This window comes from Rissa tridactyla, chromosome 5 (genome assembly GCF_028500815.1).
Source record: "Rissa tridactyla isolate bRisTri1 chromosome 5, bRisTri1.patW.cur.20221130, whole genome shotgun sequence".
NCBI classification, from domain to species: domain Eukaryota; kingdom Metazoa; phylum Chordata; class Aves; order Charadriiformes; family Laridae; genus Rissa; species Rissa tridactyla.
The window spans coordinates 78,052,446-78,073,682 of NC_071470.1; the positions used below are offsets into that span (position 1 = coordinate 78,052,446).

At 44.5% G+C, this 21,237-nt stretch overlaps 1 protein-coding gene across 1 annotated transcript in view; it reads right to left on the reverse strand.

Annotated features, from left to right (window-relative positions):
• Window positions 1-105: 105 nt before the first annotated feature.
• The window catches only part of WRN (WRN RecQ like helicase), a 46,244-nt gene continuing 25,112 nt past the window's right edge, over window positions 106-21,237 (reverse strand). The window contains 17 exon segments of the mRNA XM_054202248.1: window positions 106-357; window positions 360-426; window positions 1,998-2,162; window positions 4,209-4,423; window positions 5,510-5,672; window positions 7,442-7,567; window positions 8,728-8,842; window positions 9,773-9,885; window positions 10,173-10,251; window positions 11,415-11,488; window positions 11,653-11,725; window positions 13,229-13,323; window positions 13,403-13,573; window positions 17,250-17,391; window positions 18,747-18,839; window positions 19,200-19,301; window positions 20,615-20,796. Of these exon segments, the coding sequence (XP_054058223.1) occupies window positions 125-357; window positions 360-426; window positions 1,998-2,162; window positions 4,209-4,423; window positions 5,510-5,672; window positions 7,442-7,567; window positions 8,728-8,842; window positions 9,773-9,885; window positions 10,173-10,251; window positions 11,415-11,488; window positions 11,653-11,725; window positions 13,229-13,323; window positions 13,403-13,573; window positions 17,250-17,391; window positions 18,747-18,839; window positions 19,200-19,301; window positions 20,615-20,796 (2,208 nt within the window). The 3' untranslated portion in view covers window positions 106-124.

A 21,237-nucleotide genomic window follows, 5' to 3' on the forward strand; every position in this document is an offset into this window, starting at 1 on the left:
CGGGCCCCGGCCCGGAAGTGGGCGGGCCGTTGCCATGGCGACGCGGCCAGCGTTCTAGGCCGCAGCCGTCACCCCCCCCCCCCCCTCACGACACGGAGACGGGGCGAGGTGTTTATTTCTTTTTTTAATAAGAATAGGTTTCACACAGTGAAAAGCATAAACGCGCCTCTCCCCTCACTGCAAAGAGGGTAAGAGATACATAATCTAGAATTAGGAGTAAACTACACCAATGAAGTTGAACTCTGTTCCTAAAATGCTCTCTGTACAGGGTAAAAAAAAAAATAGAAATCTCCATGGCTGTAGTCAACTGAAAATCCCTTTTCTGGTCTCCGGTTTGGATTTCTTCATCTGGGGTGGAGGCAGAACTGGCACGGCTGAAGTTCCAAACCATTCCGGCACCTTCCTCTTAGATGGGGGATGGGAGCTCTGGAAGAAGATGACAACAAACATCTGGAACAAGGCAAGCATCTACACTCTGACTCTACCCCCAGAAAAATCATGTGCAGGGAGACATGTCTCGAGGAGTAATGCAAGGCTCATGTCTCTGTTAAGTGCAACCCCTTTTCCAAATAGGGACTGAAAAAAAATAAAAATCAAGAGCTTAGAGCTAGGAGATAAATGGGTTTATGTTCATAAACATCTCCACAGAGATTGGTGTTCTGTTATCTCAAGATGAAGGACACAGACCTTTTAGAGTGAGTCTAGAGGAGGCCACGAAGATGCTCAGAAGGCTGGAGCCCCTCTGCTGAGAGAGCTGGGGGGGTCCAGCCTGGAGAAGAGAAGGCTCCGGGGAGACCTTGGAGCCCCTTCCAGTCCCTCAAGGGGCTCCAGTAAAGCTGGGGAGGGACTCTGGAGCAGGGAGGAGTGACAGTTTTAAACTGAGAAAGGGTGGATTTAGATGAGATATTAGGAAGAAGTTCTTTCCTGTGAGGGTGGTTGCCTAAAGAAGCTGTTGCTGCCCCGTCCCTGGAGGTGTTCGAGGCCAGGTTGGACGGGGCTTGGAGCAACCTGGTCCAGCAGGAGGTGGCCCTGCCCAGGGCAGGGGCCTTGGAACTGGGTGATCTTTAAGGTCCCTTCCAACCCAAACCATTCTGTGATTCTATTAACAAGACTGCTGGTGAGCTGCCCTTGGGAAACACACCAGGAGGACCCATCTACAGCCAGGAGGGAGGATGCTCCAGTGCTTGCCTCAAGAGGTGTGCGCACAAACCAAGACTCCCAGGCCAAGCTTGGGTGAAGCAGGAAGGATACAGAGACCATTACACTGATCGCACTTAGTTCCTGTCTCACAACAAAGCAGCTTTACTTGGAACTGATGTTCTGGAAGTTCTCTGAAGCCAGCACCAGCAATCAAAAATATAATGTTAATCGAAACACTGAAGAGAGCTGCTGTGCTATTTAGGAGTTATACTTACCTAACACTGACCAAACCGTCAATAATGATTTGTCTGGCTCATGTTTTTGCCTTCAAATCAATATCCAGCTTCAAACTGAAGAGAGCTGTACAGGAAGTAGTGCCCATCAGAGCCACATGAGCTCCCTTTAGAAAAACACACCTGTCTTTTTGAAAAATCTTGTGTTTAGAAAATACAACTTGTGGTTATATACACACCAGTGCAAAAATCCTTAGCAATATCAGCATACTGTCTCACACAACCCTAGACCTGAAAGAGTAAAGGGAGCCAACTGTCATCTTTAAGTGCTGGAAGCATCTGCCACTAGATGGCTGACAAGACGTACTGGGGAAAAAAAAAAGTGATTTTAGCAGGCTGATGCTGCGATAGAGGTATATTCAGGCATAGCAAAGACAATAAAAGCAGCATTCTGTCACTACATAAAGGATATTCACCAGAAAAGTTGGCTGGCCATTCAGGCCAAGGTTTTAGACACAGTAAAGAACGCAGAGAGAAGCTGGGGTTTTGGGTTGGTACAGATTAACACCCAAATCATCAGGTCTGTGCTCTGCTCCTGGCACGCAGGGCTACGGGCAGGCTCACCTTGGGCTGAGAGTCAGCAAACAGTTCCTCTTCGTCAGGATTGAGGGCAGGCTCATTCCAGGAGGCCAGGGCAATGGGATTCAGGTGGCTTGCTGTCCCTCTGCCGCCTGGCTGGCTGTCATCCACGCTCTGCACGGCCTTTCCATGGGACAGGAAGGAAGCAGGCTGTCACATACATCCCAGCATTAAACCTTAGGTCTGCACAAACCAGATTCAGTGCAAAAGCTGTATTTTGGAGTTTGTTTTTTTTTTTTTTAAGTGAGTCTAATTATAAACAGAGTTCCAACACCTCTACTCAGTGACAGCACTAGCTACTATGTCTCACCCATTTCACCACAATAAAATTTCAGCAAGTGAAGTGTATCCATTTCAAACACAAGGGAACTGGAACTTGAGTGGGTTTTTAGTGTTTTTTTTTTTTGCAGTGGAGAAGAATACTTCCTCCATCCCCATACCTCTGAGAACTTAAAATACCTGCTTCTGACTCCCAAGTGCTGTGCTTCCAAATGTGTTTTTACAGCAAAGGTGTCAGTTAAAAATGGCATAGCTGGCACAGAGGCCTTGAATTCTAATTTCTATATAATGCCTGCTGGTCACAGGTTGCAATTGCCAAGTAGAGATTTTTTTTTTGATGTACTGCACATCTTGGTGTTACTGAGAGCATTGCTAACGGCAAGTCTACCGCATCCTTTATTGCGGTAAGAACATCTGTTTACTGAAGCCACAGGCACCACTTGCAGATGGGTTTTCTCTGCTCCTTCCTTCAATGTTGGATTGATCAAATTACCCTGCAAAAGCAGCAGTAATGCGAGGCTGCTAAAATCCAAGAACATTCATTAGCAAATTTAAGAGCTATTTGCTACAGGGAATTATTAGAACCAGGATATCTTCTGAAGGAGAAGTAGATGAAGACTGTTTGGATTAGCAGTCTACTCATTTGTATAATATTAATTTGATTTCTAATAGCATGTCATTCCTGTTATTCGCTCCAGCAGTAACAGTAGCAGAAAAAAGTATAATTAGAGCTCACGCCATTGGACTGCCAGGAGGTCAGCTTCAGGAAAAAGAAGGCTCAGACACAGATAACGTAGAAACAAAACAGCACTCAGGGAAGCAATCCATTTGGCAAAATGGCAAGGCTTGAAAAATTGTTTGAGTCTGAGTTCAAACAATCAAGCCCCAACCCTGTAAGGAACAGACACGAAATCCTAGCGCAGGCGGCAGAAGGATTTCAAGTTTGGAATTTCTTTTTACCAGTCCCACCGGGAGCCGCTCCATACAGGGTGGCCTTTTGGACAAGGTGCTGAACTGGGACTTTGGAGACACGGAGAGGCCAGCCAAGGTCTCAGAAGATGAGCCTGGCCTTTCTCAAAGGGCAACAAAGAGCTCCTTATTTCCTGAGATTTCTCCCCAGTGAGTCAGGCTTATGGCACGACATTTTTCTTGTTATCACGGCTACACCCAGCAGTTTCAAGCAACAGAGGAACCCATGAAAGACTGCGAGACATTTCTGACAGGCATTGCCTCTGGCTTTTTCATGCTCTCAGCTTTTCTGCTCTCTTAGAGCTTTCTGCACAGCAAGAAAGTCACTTTTCCCCCCATCAGATTGGTGAGTAGGTATCAAAGCACAGAAGCAAGGCAAGGGCAGAACACAGACTTTGTGGCTATGAAGGAAGAAGCTCACCAAAGCTTTCCATACTGGGGAGAATTTCAGCTTTTTCCTCCACTGCCCCAGCTACTGTAGATCTGGGACTTCACAGTGGATCTTTTGCATCCACATCCCAAGGGGCCAGACAACAGCAGAAAGCGTTGATCCCTCCTGAGGCCACTATGAAGCTACAGTTGTGATGGTCTACAGTGGTGGACCATCACGTGCCTGATGTTCCTGGGCTGCACGCCTAGGACTTACTACAGTAGAGATGAGCCAACAGTCCCGCATGGGAACAGATCAACTCAGGTGACACGTTTAAGAGAGCCCAGGGACAGCCCTCCTCCCAGGGCAATACTTTGCCAGGGGAACCCTCTGGTTCTGCTCTGAGCATTGCTCTCGGAGGAGAGGGAGGCAGTCCTCCTTAAACCTGAGGAAAAAACGGATTGTGAAGATGAGACTCTCCGCGCTACTGGAAATTGCAACAACATAAAAGGGCTTTTCGTCTGCTCCTACAAAAGAGGAAACTTTTGACAAAACTAGTTTTATACCTGTTTACTAACCTTGGTTTTACTCCACAAGGTATCTTCCCTGCTTGCTTGATCTGCTCCCCTTTTTTCCTGCTGCCCTTCTGACCACACCAACATCCTTTTGACGCCTGAGCCATCCTTAGACTTATTTCTGTTCTCTTTCTCCAGTAATGCAATGGTCATCTGGATGAGATACAGTTCAATATTCACAGGAACGAGTTTTCTGATTGTTTGAATTTTGGTGGTGTCTTGGAAAAAAATAATTAAGAAATATTAACTTTTTTTTAATCCTCTTGCCCCTTATTCAGTTTTCTGTTGTAAAACATATCGGTTGTCCCTTGTTAAAGCATAGGCTAGATTAAGGCATGGAAAAGACTGAAAAATAAAACATATGCATTTGATTCATAAGAAAACAGATCATGAGCTCATGCGATAAATCCCCACCTCATTCATGCTCACACAAACTTACTGTCCTCAAATTTAGTCTAACCCATCAGAACCACCCGCCTCTAACTTGCGTGCTGTATGAACCACGTTCTCTTGAGAGGAAGGCTGTATTTGCTCAGGCTGAAAAGCCTCTCCGCTTTCTTAAATATAGTGCCATGCCAGTTCTCCATCCCCGCGTGGCACTGAATTTAAGACAGCAATCTGAGAGTCTGGTTGAGCCTGTAACGGCCGCTGAAGAGCCATTAAACCCCAACAGGACAAGAGTGACAAAGCTAGCAAGTCAGCAAACTCTGCCAGTCTAAGAAATTAAGCTACGAGGGCAAGGCTGGCCTTTACTTCACTCAGCCTGAGAGCCACAAGTCAGGACACGGCTGTCTTCAGCCTGCGAACTAGCCCATGGCACCACCTGGCAGCGTTAAGAGGAAGAACTGCTTTTCCTGCGCTTCTCCGCCACCTCATCATAAAAAAATACCTTGCAAAGAAGTTGCACTGGGGAAATTCTACAGCTCTTACTCACCATCTTTTCTGTAAATACCGGTACTCACAGGAAGACTTTGTCAGGCTGATTTCCCACCCCCCCCCCCCCGCCAAAACACTTGAGTAAGTACAGATTTAAGAATGATACCTGAATCTTTTCAACATCCATACAGTTGAGTGAAGTGATTTGTAGAGGGCTACCCTCTTTCGCTCCTTTATGAATCACGATTGCCTTATTTTACAACACAACCTTGAAAGGAAAACAGTGACCCTGGCATTGCCATGCTCTGCCTTGCCACAGCCTTCCAGAAATGACAGGTTCTACCTAAAGAAGCAGCTGTCAGTTTTTCTTTCCCTCCATCTGTATGCTACTGTCACGAGAAGCTTCATGTAAGGGCTGTGATGCTCACCCGAGTTAATGGGAGGATTTCGGATAACATCAGAAATGATCTGTCGAGCTTCAGGAGTCAAACCTGCTCGCTCCAGGTTGACAGGGTAGCCAGCTTTCACCGCCTGGACCAGGTGAGTGCCAACCTCAGAAAGGGGCAGAGATCTGCTCTCGCTTATAGTCCTCTAGGGAAACAAAAGCAGAAGGAATTGACGTGGCAGAAATGCAACCGAAAGCTCAAAAATCCGTCAACCTCCCATTCCCAAAAAGCAAACCAGGGGATATTGGCACACAGCAGCGCAAAGCTTCCCAAGCCGCTTGGTTACTCCTAATATTTACCCAAGCTTTTCCATCTTGTAAAGAGCTTTTTCCTCCACTTCTCAGCTCAAGTGCAACGTCTCAGGTTGAGCTTACTTCTGACGGGGAGAGGAAGGGTGCTGTGCGCCCACCTCAAAGGCTCACTAGAGCTCCCAGCCCTTGTGCCGCAACACTCGCTACCAGCCTCCTTCCACCCTGTGGCAGCTGATTCACAGCAGCTTCTACCACAGAGGGAACAGATGCTTTTGCCTCCCAGTAAAGTCAGAGCATCGACCCAGCTCCTGCTTCAAAGGACTTCTGTGTCACAGCTTCAGATGCCTCCTGATAAGTAGCTGTGATGCACTTCACCTTCCTTCCAGCGGCCCATTTGATTCATACCATCTATGCAGAAGGTGGATAACAGCGCCAAAAGAAATTCCCCCCTCGTTTTCGCATCTGTTAAACGAATTCTTCTCTTAGAACATTTGCCTTTGAAGAAAAGCATCTCAAACCTATTTCACCTAAGCTTGTACTTTTCAAGAAGAGACTTCAAACTGGTTGTTTGTCTTCCTCAAAAGAGCAGGTTTGAAGCTTCTACCGATTTCTCCCCAGACAACACACATACTGCGCATATAATCATCAGGATTAGCAGATACAGAGCGTGAAGTTATCCATTAATAATTATACAGTTGTTTCTTGTTAATTAGTCCTTAGATACACTTTTAAGTCAGGGACTATCTGACAAGGTTTACCCGTACTGTTGGGAAGGGTAAAGCAAAACTCTAAGCAACTTCAGTTTCCTGCTGTAGAGCTAAAAAGCAGTAAATATAGGAAGAAGTAAGAAAAAGAAGTAATACAGGCTCATGACGCTCATCTTCACAGGGCACAAGGCATGATGCCAGTTCAGCCACATGCCCCGTAGCCCTTCAACTTAGAAGTGACAGGTAACTTGTCCTCAACTTTTGTTTCTAAGAGGAAACACGGCTTTCCAAAATCTGAACTAGAAAGCCACGATAATACTTCGCACTTAAGACTTTCTTCTCGCATTGAATCTCCCTCAGGAGCTTCATTTCTTGACATGCAAGTCTTGCATGCGGACGGGGCACAGGCACAAGAACGGGCATTTGCTACCTAAACCAAAAACATAGTGAAATTTATCCCAATGGTTATTAACCTTAAAGACAGGCCTGTATACAGCCCCATGTGTACTTTCCAGCAAGCTACCGGATCAGGAAGTTTTTCCTTATATGCCTTTACTGCTGTGAAAAGAGAAAAATACATAAACAGGCAGAACTAACACCTGCAACAGAAAAATCACACCGCGTAACCGTACTGAAACGGGTCAATGAAGTAACAGCAACGGCTTTCCCTGATGCCCTGCCAAACCGCGCAGACGCCGTAACGAGTAGGAAGCTCTATCTTATCTCAGTACAGCCCACCTCACAGCGAGCCCAGCTTTTCACACTTTGACCGGTCCACAGAGATAAGTGATCTGAGCTACCGTTTGCCAGGAAAGATACTGCCGCAACAGTTTAAAGCAACTCGGCCCCAGCACCGGGCAGAGGATTTAAGAGAACCTGCAAATCCCCCTCCTCTAGACAAAGCATCCCCGCTGTTTGTTTTCAAAAAGGAAGGATCCTCTACAGGAAGAGCTTACCACAGAGAGATTTTTCTCTTGGAACAGGACATACGTGACATGCTCTGAGGGAGAGAGGGCTCTAGTTTGCTTCCAGGGAGATGCTTCTTTCTGATCTTCACATCCAGACGTGGGTAACCTGTCAGTCTGAGCAAGACGAAGAGGATTTAGAATTATATCCCAGTGACAACCAATGAATCACCCTCCCATTATCTGAATGAGTAACATAAATGGAGTCAATCGTTTCTATGGAGGTTGGTTTTGACCCCAAGTCCGTGCTCCTTAGAAAAACAAAGCAAAGAGGAAGTCCAGATGGACACTCACATACTCTCATCTTAGTAACACACGCACGGGATTGTTCACGGGACTTGCAAAAAAACAACCCCAAACACAAAACCAGTGTCCAGATCAACACAGCTTCTTAGGTGTTGCTCCTTACACATAAAACTACTCCATCAGATTAAACTGTGGTATTCAGTTTTCTGCTTAATATGGGAAACCCCTCCATTTGTTTTTACCTTTTGCTTAACACAGATTTTTTTAAAAAAACCTCACCAGGAACACTTTCGGTCCCCATTCTTACATCATAATAGCTTTCTGCGAGGCAGAAAGACAACTCCTGAGTCTTCTCAAGCATTACAGAGAAGCAGTATTGCTGCTCTCCCTGCTTTCTAGATTAGGTAAGTCCCTTTACCTGTACATTTACATAGAAATTAAGGTCCCCAAAGTAGAACTGCTTCATCGTGTCTCTAACCTTCTGCTGCATGGCCTCTCCCTAGTGGTGTCTCTCACCATAGCCACTGATGAGGAACCATTCCACAGAAAGTCTTGGACAGAAGAAAGTCAACAGGAATATTTCCAACGGCTGGAAATCTAAGCTCTTCTATGATTCTCCTAAGGAGAAACTTAAATGAAGCAAAGCCCCTCGAGTCAATAAATCACAGTGAAGGAATATTTACTATACCTTTGGCCTCCAGCCCCAAATCGCAATAACTAGCCGCAAGCTCTCAATAACATGGCACTTACTGGACACTCAGCCTGGCCACACGGGTGACCTTTATAAGGATGTCCTAGACTTTCTAGATAACCACACCAACCCAGAACATCAGCAATGACATTGGAACTTGGTTAAGTGGCACATTCAGATTTGGGAGGCCGATCTCTACGCAAGTCTAGCAAGTTTCACTGTAACACTTGGATGCAATAGCTGTGACGAGGACAGACTTTGAAGGAGAAGTCCCACAGCCGCAAACTAAATTATGTCTTTAAGGCTCTTGCAAAGTAGCAGCGACTTTAGAAAGTCATACCTGCAAACCATTCGCTCGGCAGAAGTCCTTGATTTCAGCCAGGAGAGGCACCAACATGGTGGATTTTGCTTCAGACACACCATCAAGTCTCTTCACATTCTCAACATTCGTAGGCCTGGTTCAGGATGAATAATAAAAGCCATGGAAGCGTCCTGTGCCAATGCTTTGAAACATCAAGTGTCTGCAAATGACACACGCTTGGACTACAGATCTGTTAGTCAAAACTTGAAAATATTATTACTGTGCCCTCATCATCATCATCAACTATTCGAGTTCACTGTTTCGTCGTTCTGAATCATGAAGCTTGACCGCAGCTAAAACTTCAAGTTTGCTGCTTAATCCTTTGGAGGATCAGTTCACCAAATGCATCTTGCTTTGCTTTTACCTCTCAAGAGCACAGAGGAACAGAGCTTTTCCACGGAACAACAAGATACGCACGCCAAACGTAGTATTGTCTAGCACCTTTTAGAAGCTGGGGAAGGCACTTCAGATGCATTATCAACTGAGCTGCCCCACAACACCCTCTCATACAATGAGGAAAAAAAAATATTTCCCCCCCTTCAGTAGTTGAGAGCAACACTAAATTGTGCTTATTCTCTTACGCTAGAGCCACCCATGCAAGGTAAGGGACAGTTCCTGACCCGTAGGTGACCCTTAGTAGGGTAAGGGCGTAATAAAATGATTAAGACACATCGGAGAGGAGCAGACAGAACGGTACGGATTAATAGAAAACATACACCTTCCTCCTCTGACTGGTCAACCTAACAGGAGGTTTGGATACAAAGACAGGCAAAGTTGTAATTTGGGTTTGTTTGCGTTTTTTTTAGGTAATAACTAGAATGAAGACGCAAGCCTGATGTCAGTAACTATTTAACTTACACCAGTCAGTGGTCTGCAAGGGTATTAGAGCAAATGAGGATCTCCCAGCAAAAATCGCCGCTCAGCTACCCATGAGGCATACTCTCCCAACAGGAGATGAAATGGGATTTTCTACTTGGCTTCCAACCGTCTCAGTTTGTACAACATGCATGCGTGCTGGCTTTACCTTATTCGCGTCATCTCCACCAGGATCTTATTGGTTGCCAAGACAGCTGGAGGAATTACCTTCTCATTAGCTACCTTCTGTCTAGCAGTCAGCAGCTTGCCATACAGAGCAGTCTGTGAAGGAGAGCACCAAATTCTCGCGAAGCAGCTCTAGATCACTCACGTAGGTATAATCGATTTGAGAGCAAGAGTTAAAGCTTTCCTCATCTTTCCACTAAGAGACCAGAAACCATCAATCCATCTTAACATACTGAAATCCTCTCCCAGGGCTTCTGTTCAAGACATCTTTGTAATATATCAAGAGCTGCCCAAGCCAGCTGCTCCAATACAGAAGGACTGCGGTTTGCAAGTTGCCTGTAACTCACAGATATCCTCCCTCTTCCAAAAAAAACCCAATTTACCTCTAGTTCCTTTTCTCGGGATGAAACACCAGGTTCTGGGGACTTCAACGGAGATTTCACCGATGAGCGCTCTGCAACACTAACAAAAAAAAAGTAAAGTGTGAAACAAGCCCTGCGTTAGAACTTCGCACAAGGCTGTGGGAGAGCAGCAGCCCAACTTATTTTGCCTGCTCAGACTGTGATCTGGCACCTCGTGCTACCGCTGCGCTCATACAGGACTTGCGCTGGTTGGGGCAGCATCAGGAGTATCCCTACCGGAACTGAATTCCTGAGTCTGGTCCCATAACTTAAAATAGCTTCTCACTGTACAAAGCTCAAGCAGATGAAATTGCAGTTTTGTGGGAAAAAAAACAAGCTTCCTTTCCTAAGCAAAGTGTGAAATAACACGTTTTTGGATTGTAGGTGTCCCTAAAATGATTTTTCTTCACACAGCTACAGTGGCAATTGTTTAGCTTAATTGACAGATCCTATTTTCCTGTCGTCTGCCAGCATCAGGCTACTTGTCCCAAGGGGAAAAAAAAATCAAACTGCTCAGAAATGCAAGGTGGGTTTCATCTGAAGCCCCACAGGGAAACAAATTGCTTTGCCTTTTTTTTTTTTGCAAAACCTTGTTTTATTTCTTTTGACCTCATGGAACCTCAACTTGAGGTCAGTCTTCTCCAGACTAGTGCAGAAAGGCAGAATCCTACATGCTCACTTCCAGTACCTGCACAAGTTCAGTTCTGCCCACTTTAAGAGCGAGTCACAGCTTCGTCACTTATCTGCCCAAATTATATTCACGAACTGTTTGAAAAAACACCTATTTTTCATTTCTTGTTTTAAATCAGCACAAATTTAAGTCCATTACAGTTTCAACCATCACACAGAAGACAGGCTAAAAAACCCAGAGGCCCAGTAGAAGTAACCAATATAAGTCTGCTATTGCTCCATTTTATCAACATTTGCTAATTTTCTTGCCCGGATTTGAAGTAATACCAGTGAGAAACTCTGCTTTGCCTGGGACACTGCAAGTATACCGATTTAGTCGAATTCAAAGCTTATTAAATGCTGTAGTAGTACCATGTTTTGAGATATAATGTAGTGTACAGCAAGTTCTAAGCACTTGTCTTTTTAATACGTTAAACATTTTTACAAGAGTCACTTGATACAGAAGAAAGCTGGTTTTAGGGATCATCCCACAGACAGTACTCCTATTAACACAACCGCAATTAGGTGATTCTGGTTTTATTTCAACTACTGTACCTGTTAGGCATGTTATTGCTTCTTGGAAGAGTTTTACCTCTTTTCTCATTTGAGAACATATCGTAGAGAGACATCTATAAAAAAACAGAAGAAACAAATGCTGATTTACGAGTCTTCCCACTGAAGTTGCTGTTCGCAGGAAAATATTTGTGACACCATGATACACTCGCAAGAATTTTGTTTATTACCGACAAGGATGGACCGGAGAGCGCAAGAGGGGTTGTACTCTGAGACCTACCTGCTTGACAGGAGACTGCATTTTTCCTTTCGTGTCTGGGGAGCGCTGCGTCGAGAGCACAGGTAAAGGTCTACTGCCATAACGAAACAAATTAATCAAATCAGACCAAGTCATTTGTACAGTGACGCTTTTTTTCTTTTTTAAAATTAACATTTTGCTAAGCAAAGTGATTTGAACTTGGTACAGTGATGTCTCTGGCAAATCAACAGTTCTTTTTTTTATTTTAATTAGTAGAATCCCCATTCTTCACAAAAAAAACCACCCAGGACCTCAAAGCCTGTTAAAAAGTTTAACTGGTAACAAGAATCTTGTCTTATGGAAGAAACCAAGCTTTTGGTGATTCTTCGTGACAACGCTTGAAAAAGACTGAATTACTGGAGAAAAAACAAAGTAGTACAAACTTTCTGGTTTGCGCTAAACGTCCAGGTTTCACTGTTGCTTACTCTTTAGTAATAAGCAATTTTTTCTTCTAGGAAACCTGCAGACAGTAGCTGAAAGAGCCGCAACAGTAGAATACTAGCAAGCAAATGAAAATTGGTACTTGGTCACTATTTACTTATTTTTTAGCAACGCGAAGACAATCTAGGCAGAAGAACAGGCTCCCAAGGCCAGCACTGAAGAGCTTTGTTCTAATATTATTTCTTGTCACAGCAAAAGCTTCTGCAACTTCCAGTTCATAACCTTTCACTTCAAAAGGGCTGGTCAGAAGTAGCGCTTGTGAAGACGAACACAATGCCATTTGTAAAAACGTAAGCAGAAGCAAGAGATTACAAGCAAAACTCCACGTGCTCTTCCCTTGGTGGTATATATACTGCTGGCAAATACCTGACTACCACTGAAATAACACCCCACCTTTGCAGACACGCTCACCAAGACTTTAAAACGGTTCAAAGTTCACAAAAAGAAACACACTGAGACAGACAAACTATTACACATTTGTGCTGAGTCAACTCTTAGTTAGAATGAAGGCTTTTTCTGTTTCATTCTCAGCTTAGGTTTCATGAGAAAACTAGGTCAAGTGCATAACTGGGAAAACAAGTTGTTAGCTGCTCTATTTAAAGCCTCACGGTTTAACTCATCAGCACTGGAAAGAACATAAATCTTGACGGATTTTCCTCTGTTTCTTGTCTTTAGCTGATCACTTTCCCCACGAGCATGCGTTGCCGCAACATGCTTCCAGGCTACCCAGGATCACTGGGGATGATGAAACACACTTTCGGACTAGTTTTGGTTGGGGAGGCCAGGAAGGGATTTCTCCGTACCACCCTTCCCCACTAACCCTCCCAGTTCCAGGACCGTCTGATTAGCTGCACCGAAGACCTCAGTGACGAGGCACCAACAGATTTAAGCTGCGAGCTTTCAGGAGCTCTAGACGACACGTCATCTTTCATATCAGCAGTCAATAGATGTGTCTATCCAGGCACTCCCACTGAATTTTTTTGTATCACAATATTGCCTAAGGGAAAGCTTTGGCTAGAAAAATGAAGCGCAGAAGTCTCCTGTCCAACCACAGAAACCAAGGATCAAATATAAAAATAATAAAAGAGCCTCAAGAGACGACATATACTACAGTTACCTTCTAGGACGTTTCTGCAGATTAAGGTCTTCGCTGGACTGTAGCAGAAGGCTTGGATTTGAGGCAGATGCAGCTTTTAACAGCCAATTTCTACCCTGTAAGAAATAAACCGTATGGCTCAGCTCTAGATCACTGTGAGAAGCCTATGATGGGTTGTTTCACACCAAAAAGTACCTTCTGGGTAAGCATGCACGTGGTTGCAAACTTGTTATGCCCAGAGGCTTCTTTGAGGAACCCTTCCATTATCAGTTGTTGGCAGAGCAATTTCCACCAGTTCTCCGGCCAGTCTTTTCCACTACCAAAGAGAGGGTGTCTGCGGTATCTGTCTGGCAAGCGTTGGGAACTCTGAAATTATTGAAAGAATTGGTCAGGCTTCTCCAGTCCTTACGGAAGAAAGTTTCCAATATAACCAGTAAACCAACAACATGAGGTGCGAGGAGCATGTCCTCAAGAGCTTTTCTCCAGAAAAGCACTTCACAGAAGAGTCACACCAAAGCATTTGATTCAGGTTTCCAAAATACCTATCACAATAACCACACCTAGAGCAGCTCAATGCGAGCTAAACCGTGCCTATTGCCTCACTCGTGTCACCCAAAGACCAGTTTTACCTCTAATCTAACCCACTCCTGCGCTTCCTGCCAAGTCTGTCACAAGATCGTGACTTTCTTTTGCAGTAAGACCCCAGACAAACCTACGCTTGGGTCACAGAACCGTTAAAACATTCCCCTTCATATATGGGGGAGGTTACAGGAACACCCTAGCCATCCCCGGCTGCAAAGTTAGTCATCTAGCACAGTTTGCATTCAACCAGTTCAGGTCAATCTCACACTGAATGAGTTCAAACAGAAGCAGTTACTTGTCCTAGTTTTAATTATAAAGAGCCTACAGAAGTAAAAATAAATTGACAAGCCCTGTTAAATCCTAGGACAGGGGTACAAAGCCAGAAGCAAGCTCACTGCAGACATCTGCTCTACTCCTCCTCTGGCCTGCATTGCAGAGTGGTTTTTGGTTGGTTGGGTTTTATTTTGTTTTAAAGAGTTACTGATTTACTTATCTCTTACCAGAGCAGGTTCAGACTCTAAAAAAAGCTGATTAGCTTCTGTCTGATGGGTTATCACCTCCCCCTGAACCGAGGGCCCAAACACGGAAGGAGCTTCAGTCCCTTACCATCCAAGAAGAGAAACTCTTGGTGTGAACCTGGAGAGCCGAGAACTTTTCAGAAACAGCCAAGTAACAGGGGGTCAAGCATTAGTAGGTAAGAGTGCCTCAGACAGAAAGGCGTTTCAATTTATTGCTAGCACATGAAATCAACCAGAAGGCAGGCTTCGGTCCCTGTTAAGTGTAGACTTGCTGAATGCCCCCTCCATTGGTGAAGTTACATGGTCAAAAAAAGTACTTTTTGGTTTTATATGTACGTGCATGTATATACAAGCAATCGTATATCATATATATACACACATATCTGCAATGCTGGTTAGATAAGGACATCCCATGGGAGGTGGTGATGGAAAAAAGCAGGAGGTGTGACTAAAAATTATCATCCTGGACAAGATAAGACAGCGGGGCGGAGGCTCACCTCTCACCATTTATAGAGCTGGTTGTTAACACAGGTTTTCCAGACGCCTGTTAGTACTTCTACCGTAATCCCTTCACGCTAGGCACCCTGCAAACACAGAACATCTACCCCAAAGAACGCAGTTTTCCTCATAAAGGAAAACAGAACAGGCTGATGTAAAGGAAAAGGGGAAATCAACTGAAAGAAATCCAGGACAAGCAGCAGCCAGCACACAGCAGCCTGCGGAGCTCCATACTATCTCCAGGGATCACAGTAAGGAGCAATTCGGAGAGTTTCAGATGGTCAAGGAGCTGGTATCTTGCACGCACGGCAAGAGGAGCAGCAGGGAGGAGGGCGTGTTTCAGACCTTTGGCAGCAGGGGATAGAAGCTGGAGCAGCCAGCCATGGCAGGAGGGACCAGCGTGCTGCCAGGTGGCACCAGGGCACGGAGTCCTGATGGCGAACACAAGCGAGTCACCAATTCAGCAGGCAAAGAAAGCGCCAAGTCCCCCATCCTCTCTTCGAGAAAGCCCTCATTCAACTTCTAACACGCGTTTCTTTGAAGTATTACTGCATTCCTGAACTTTTGGTTATGCCAGTTACATTAATTACTCCAACGGATGCACATTTTCAGAGCATAGTTTTAACTTGGAGAACAAATTCAACCACGGAAATAACTACAAAAGGAACAAGATGCAAAACAGAAGACTTTGCGTCCACGTTTGGGCTAAGCGTCATCAATTCAGCGTGGCATAGGACTGACCAACAGAAGCAAGGATTGCAATTTCGGCCTCCTACAAATTATTAGATGCTAGAGGTACTACTAAAAGCCGCTCACAACCAGCCACTGAGACTACTAACAACAATAAAATAATTGCTGAAAACAGCCACAAATTCCCCTGTTTGCTCATAGGAGACCTTAAGAGTTCCATGTTCTTCGTTTAGCAGGGTTAGTACTATATTTGTGTTAATGCAGCTCTCATTCAAAGTTTCCCCGAGGGCCTTGTTCGCTTTCATGGTCTGACTCAGCTTTCAAATAGGAAGTGAGACAAGGTCTCCCTTACGGCCCACCCAAAGCCTCTTGGAAGCCACCTGGACTTCACAAAAAGATACCGCTAACTTAAAGAGCGTGGATTCTCCATAAACCATACACAAGCTGTTAAAGCAACATACCTGTCAGCCTCAGACAGACATAGCATGTAAACTTATGGTGATATTTCATACATTTCTATACATTGATGCAACAAAGAAACACTTATTTTTCTTAAAAAGTTATGTCAGCCCGGAAGAGGGTACTCCTGTAGGCAGTAAAGGGTTATTCTGCACTTGCAAATTTAGCATCATCTTCACTTCTAGTAGCGTCTAATAAATTAACAACCGAGACTACATCAAAGTCTGCTAACAGCATATTTCGCCCCAGACGCACTTGTGCAACAGTTACGGATTAACTGTCTTTAACAGAAAAGAAGAACACAATTCACGCTGTTTTATCAAGCAGTACAGGTGATTTCCTCCTCCCCCATCCCCCCCCCCCCCCCCAAGTTGTAAGCATGAAAAGTCCTATTGTTCTTACTCTATTTTATTTCTGGTGAATTTCTTGCCTAGTATTTAAAAAGAGACATTGTAAGTAAAGGTATGGAGAAATCATTTTTATTCATTTTAGTGTCCTACTTCCCATCTCACTACTCCGAGTCAACCCGCAGTGCAAAGCTAGAACAGAAGCCATCGTTTTCTTTATTCACTGATTACCTGAGTTTACTGAGATTACTCACTGATTACCACGACATACTGTGTTTATTCTTCCTTCTGAAAAGGCTACTCTTTTCAGGATAATGGAAACGATGCATCTTTATGGGGGAAAAAACCCAACCAACCACTTAAATGTCTCTACAAAACCATCAAACTCGCCATAAAGAAAACAAAAGCTCGAGCCTTACAGGAAGGGCTTTAGAACCTCTACCAACACTTGGGCTGGCATTTTAACAGACTATCGTCAAGAACCAGCTCAAAACAACACCCAAAATACAGGTTCTCTCTACACAAGGCAAACGACAGGTACTATTTCTAAGCTGAACTCTTGGGCCATAGAGGGCTGAACGCTGCACTATTAAGAAAAAGCAGAACTAAGACGGCAAGAGCTTGGGGGCAGGAACCATTCCTTTGCTGTACACGCACGAAATTAAGTACAACACGATTAGGAGGTCCGCTATTTTTATGGCTGTTGCCTTTCAAGGCAACAGTCTAGTTTGCTGCACACGAAGGGCTGCTAAGCAGCTTCAGAAAGTCTAGGCTACCTCTCTCCACAGATATCCAGCTCTCCAAGAAAGAGGTACTAGATATATACGTGTGTACACACACATTTATACATATATATATCAAGGTATTATTTGTTATATCAATAGAGCGTGACACTGTAACAGTCCTTCCACTCTCAGAACACATCCAAGGATTTTTACTGTCACTTACAGACCCTCGGAGAAACAGAATGGGAATTCTAGTTCCAAACTTCTCCTCCAGGGCACTCACTGCAGACAGCAGCTGATTCGCTTGCTTCCCGAAGTCCTGCAAACCACCTTCCGAGTCACTGGAGACCGCAAAACTAGAGGCTCTGAAACACACAGAGACAAGCAAGTTTAACCACCCGTACCAGATCAAGTCCCCTCCACTTCTTTCAAATATCGTCTACCAAGGCGTAGCTAAATAAAACAAACACTTCAAGTTACATCAATATAAGCAATTAAACACCTTTAAGCTTAGAGAACTAGGACTGAAAACATGAGACCACGCAGAAGTCAAACCCACTTGTCGTTAAGACAGCTGCCCAACCCAGCACTAAGCAGTTCTTCATGGTACTTGCTGTGCCAGAGCAACATTCTCTCGGCAATCTTCTGAATTTAGCATTTGAATATTTGGACTGTTTGCAGCATACAAGACATTTGTTTAATTGCATCTAATAGCAAAGAGCTTTTTGCCTTTTTTTTTTTTTAAAAAGTAAGATAAAGGGAAAACACAGGAGGAAAGAGCAACCCCACTGAGGATATTGTAGGGTTTGCTAATACGTTATTACTGACTAGAAGAACCCATCAGAAAGTTATTGTCACAAATCCCTCGCGGAGAAAAAGGACGATGATCTATTTTAAGTGATTTCAGATCCGCAACACAAACTCACTACGGGGCTCAGCACAGCAACTCGACTTCAAAGACTGAAATCGCAACCTTTTAAATTCTCTTCGTGGTTAGTTTTAGTAGGGCCCAAGCAGAGATTTCTTAATCCTTGAGAACGCGGGAAATTTAGCTGAGCCGATACCATTTTTCCAGGAAGGCACACAGTGCAACATCTTGTCTCCGATCAGGAAGCGTCACGCTACCAGCAAGAACAAGCGATCCTTTATTATAACTTCAGGGCACGCGTGTTCCGCACAACGCAGGAGAGGCGGAGGAAGGTGTTTCTGCTCATACCTGTGTGACTACCGGTGCGACTACCGAGCCCCTGGCTTCCCTTCGGCACACCTATGAGATTATTCGCGATGCTAGAAAGAACGAGTGTCAGCACATGCTGTAACAGGAGAAGAGCTCCCTGAACACTCAGGCAATTTAACCTTAGACACGTGCTATCGCATTCCACTTGCGAGCTTTTTTCCCCTTTGGGGTTAATTACCTAACAGGACTTAAACAGACGAACAAAAGCAAATTTCACCGTCTAAAAGCGTCGCTCTAAAGCCTTTCAGGAACTGTGACTGTACTTTGTTTACAGGCTTTCCCCACAGCCTTAGAACTTCTAAGCTGCCTCATGGCTTGCTCAGCCATGGAGAAGATCAGAGACAGCTCTTCAAAGCTAAACTTCAGGCTGAACATCTGCAAAATCAGGTGCATAAAGAGGCCTATTCTTTTAGATGATTTGCCTCCTAAGTCAGCCCGAAACAACGTGACCTCTTTTATCAGCCTTCAGGGAAGAAAGCTTACCTGGACCTGCAATTATCACAGCATTCTTCCGTGCCCATGATGCCAGAGGAAACCTTTCGGAGTTGTTTGTCTTCGAAATGAGACAGGATGATTCTACCCAAGGGAATGTAGAGAATTAAACAAAAAGAGCAAGAATTTACGCATTAGATTTGTTGCAGAAAACAGAGCTGAAATCAGCATCATTAATTAATTCACTGGGGAGCCAATTATTTGGCCTTGATTCCTCTAAAGACAAAGTTGGGGTTCTTTAAAAGCAAATAAGGAAACACTTGATGTATAAGCATGCTGAAGGCAGTATTTTTTGATACTGGTTTTTAATATAAAACACGTTTGCAGAACACATTCTGAGTATAGAGATGCCTCCTGGTCACAACCTCCGGTTGTGACCGAGTCACAACGGCTCTTAAAGCTGACCAAAACAACACAAAGCATTAAACAGACCCCAGTACTCACTTCCTCCTGCAGGTATTTGACACAAGGTACCTCTCTATTTTAGCCAACATCTTCAGTTTGTACAACCGGAACGTTTCGTTGCGTATCTCATTTAGGAGGTGTCTGTCAGTCAAAAAAGAAAAATGAAAAGCCTGAAATACCCATCGCTACTCCCCTGTCCCACATCAAGAGTGAAGTGTGCCAGACAACTCGATCACATTCACCAGAAACAGCTAGGAAAAAAAATAATCCTACTAAACCCAGACCCGAACTGCTTGCCTGTTTCTCCGTGATCTTGATCCTTATAGCACGGGGCATACTCAGAAGGGCACCTTATTCATATTCTAAATATGATGATCGTTCTAAACAATGCAGAAGGAGACACAGAGAGCTTCCTCCAACCCCTCCCCCCGCCTGGGCTACTAAGCTTCAGAAATCCAGGCCAAAAGGCACAGAGGAGGGAGGTGAGGGCAGAGGGCATTGAGAGAAAGCCATTTCTCTCACTCTCCAGTTTTCCAAACTCTCACAAGTCCTCATCAACGCCATCGCCAGGTTATAAATAACGCTGGGACATCATCACTCTTCTCTCAAGAAACTCAGAGGTGGCACATTAGGACGTATCCACCTGTAGCCTAATTTAATATCCTTTATAGTAATCACTGGAAGCACCCAACAGAGAAAATAGCATGGGAGTATGGAACACTCGCTCTCTGCCCGTGCTCTGAGCTGCTGCATGAGCCAAACTCGAGAGACTGTCTGCACCACGGCATCAAAAACACACCAATACTGCAGGTGTTGGGCACCACATTAGCACAGCTACACCGTTCCACGCTCAGAAGTTGAGCTAAGCAAGTTTCTGCCTGCCTGGAAAAAAAAAAATAAAGGCAAGGAAGTCTATGGTGTCAGCAGACTGCCAGAGTCTGTGAAACAAGTTCGACTGACTGAGTTCAGGCATTTCTGTGGCCCTGAACCAGCTACGGACAAAGTTAACAGGAGACCTCTACAACAAGGACTCCCCCACACAGGAAAAAAAAAAAGCCCAAACAACTCTTTCTCCATTTAGACTATCTAGACAGTGGAAAGAAGAGAACAATTCCACAGCATCAGCAATCTTAAGGGGTGATAATGCGTATAAAAGCAGGTCAAGGTGATTTACAAGGCAAATGGCAAGGTTTTATCACCGCCTGCCTTGCAAAGCATCTTCAGAAAGCCGAACTGGAACAAGGACCGACTCGTTAACATTAGTCAACCTTGTGGATTATCTTCCAGGAGAAGTAGAGCATACTTAGTACGGTGCGTATGCAGGGAAGGACTTGAACTACCCCAAAAACATCAATCACGTTTTCAGCCATACCCACCCTCCCACCCTGTTCCTTTTTCTTTTGGTATGTTTTGGCTCTCCCTGTCAAAGCAGTTGTCTTCGGTCATTTATTTACCTGTTAAAAGCCAAGTCCGTTGCGGTCCACAAGATGTGACAGGAAGCAGGAAGCCCATCGCGACCAGCTCGCCCAATTTCTTGATAATAGGATTCCATTTCCTTAGGGGCACCGTAATGAATAACCATCCGGATATCTGCTTTATTGATGCCCATCCCAAATGCCACCGTAGCCACAACACACTACAAAACAGAAGCCACATGCCAAATGTTTTGAAACGGTCATCAAGAACCTGCCTGGATTAATGCTCACACACTTTGGCGACAATTTTTTGCTACAGACTCAAAATCCAGCCTAAATTACAATGGCCTCAAGCTCACAGTTGACATCCACATTTCTGTTAAGTCTGATTTTGGTCAGAGCATGAGCACAGGATTATAAAGATGAGAGCGATGACACGTTGTGGCAAATGCTAGAGTGTCTTCAAGTGGTTATTCTCAAACAAAAGGCACAAAACCTACAGCGAAGGGGAACACAAGCAGTCTCAGGATAACTCTTTGCCTGCTTAGCTGCAGGAGGAAGAAAGCAGCTCGCAGAATTTGCGATACTGTTCCAGCTACCGCTATTTTCCTCAAGTGCTACGCATTTTTTTAGACACTTAAAGGAATTTCAAATATAAGCCA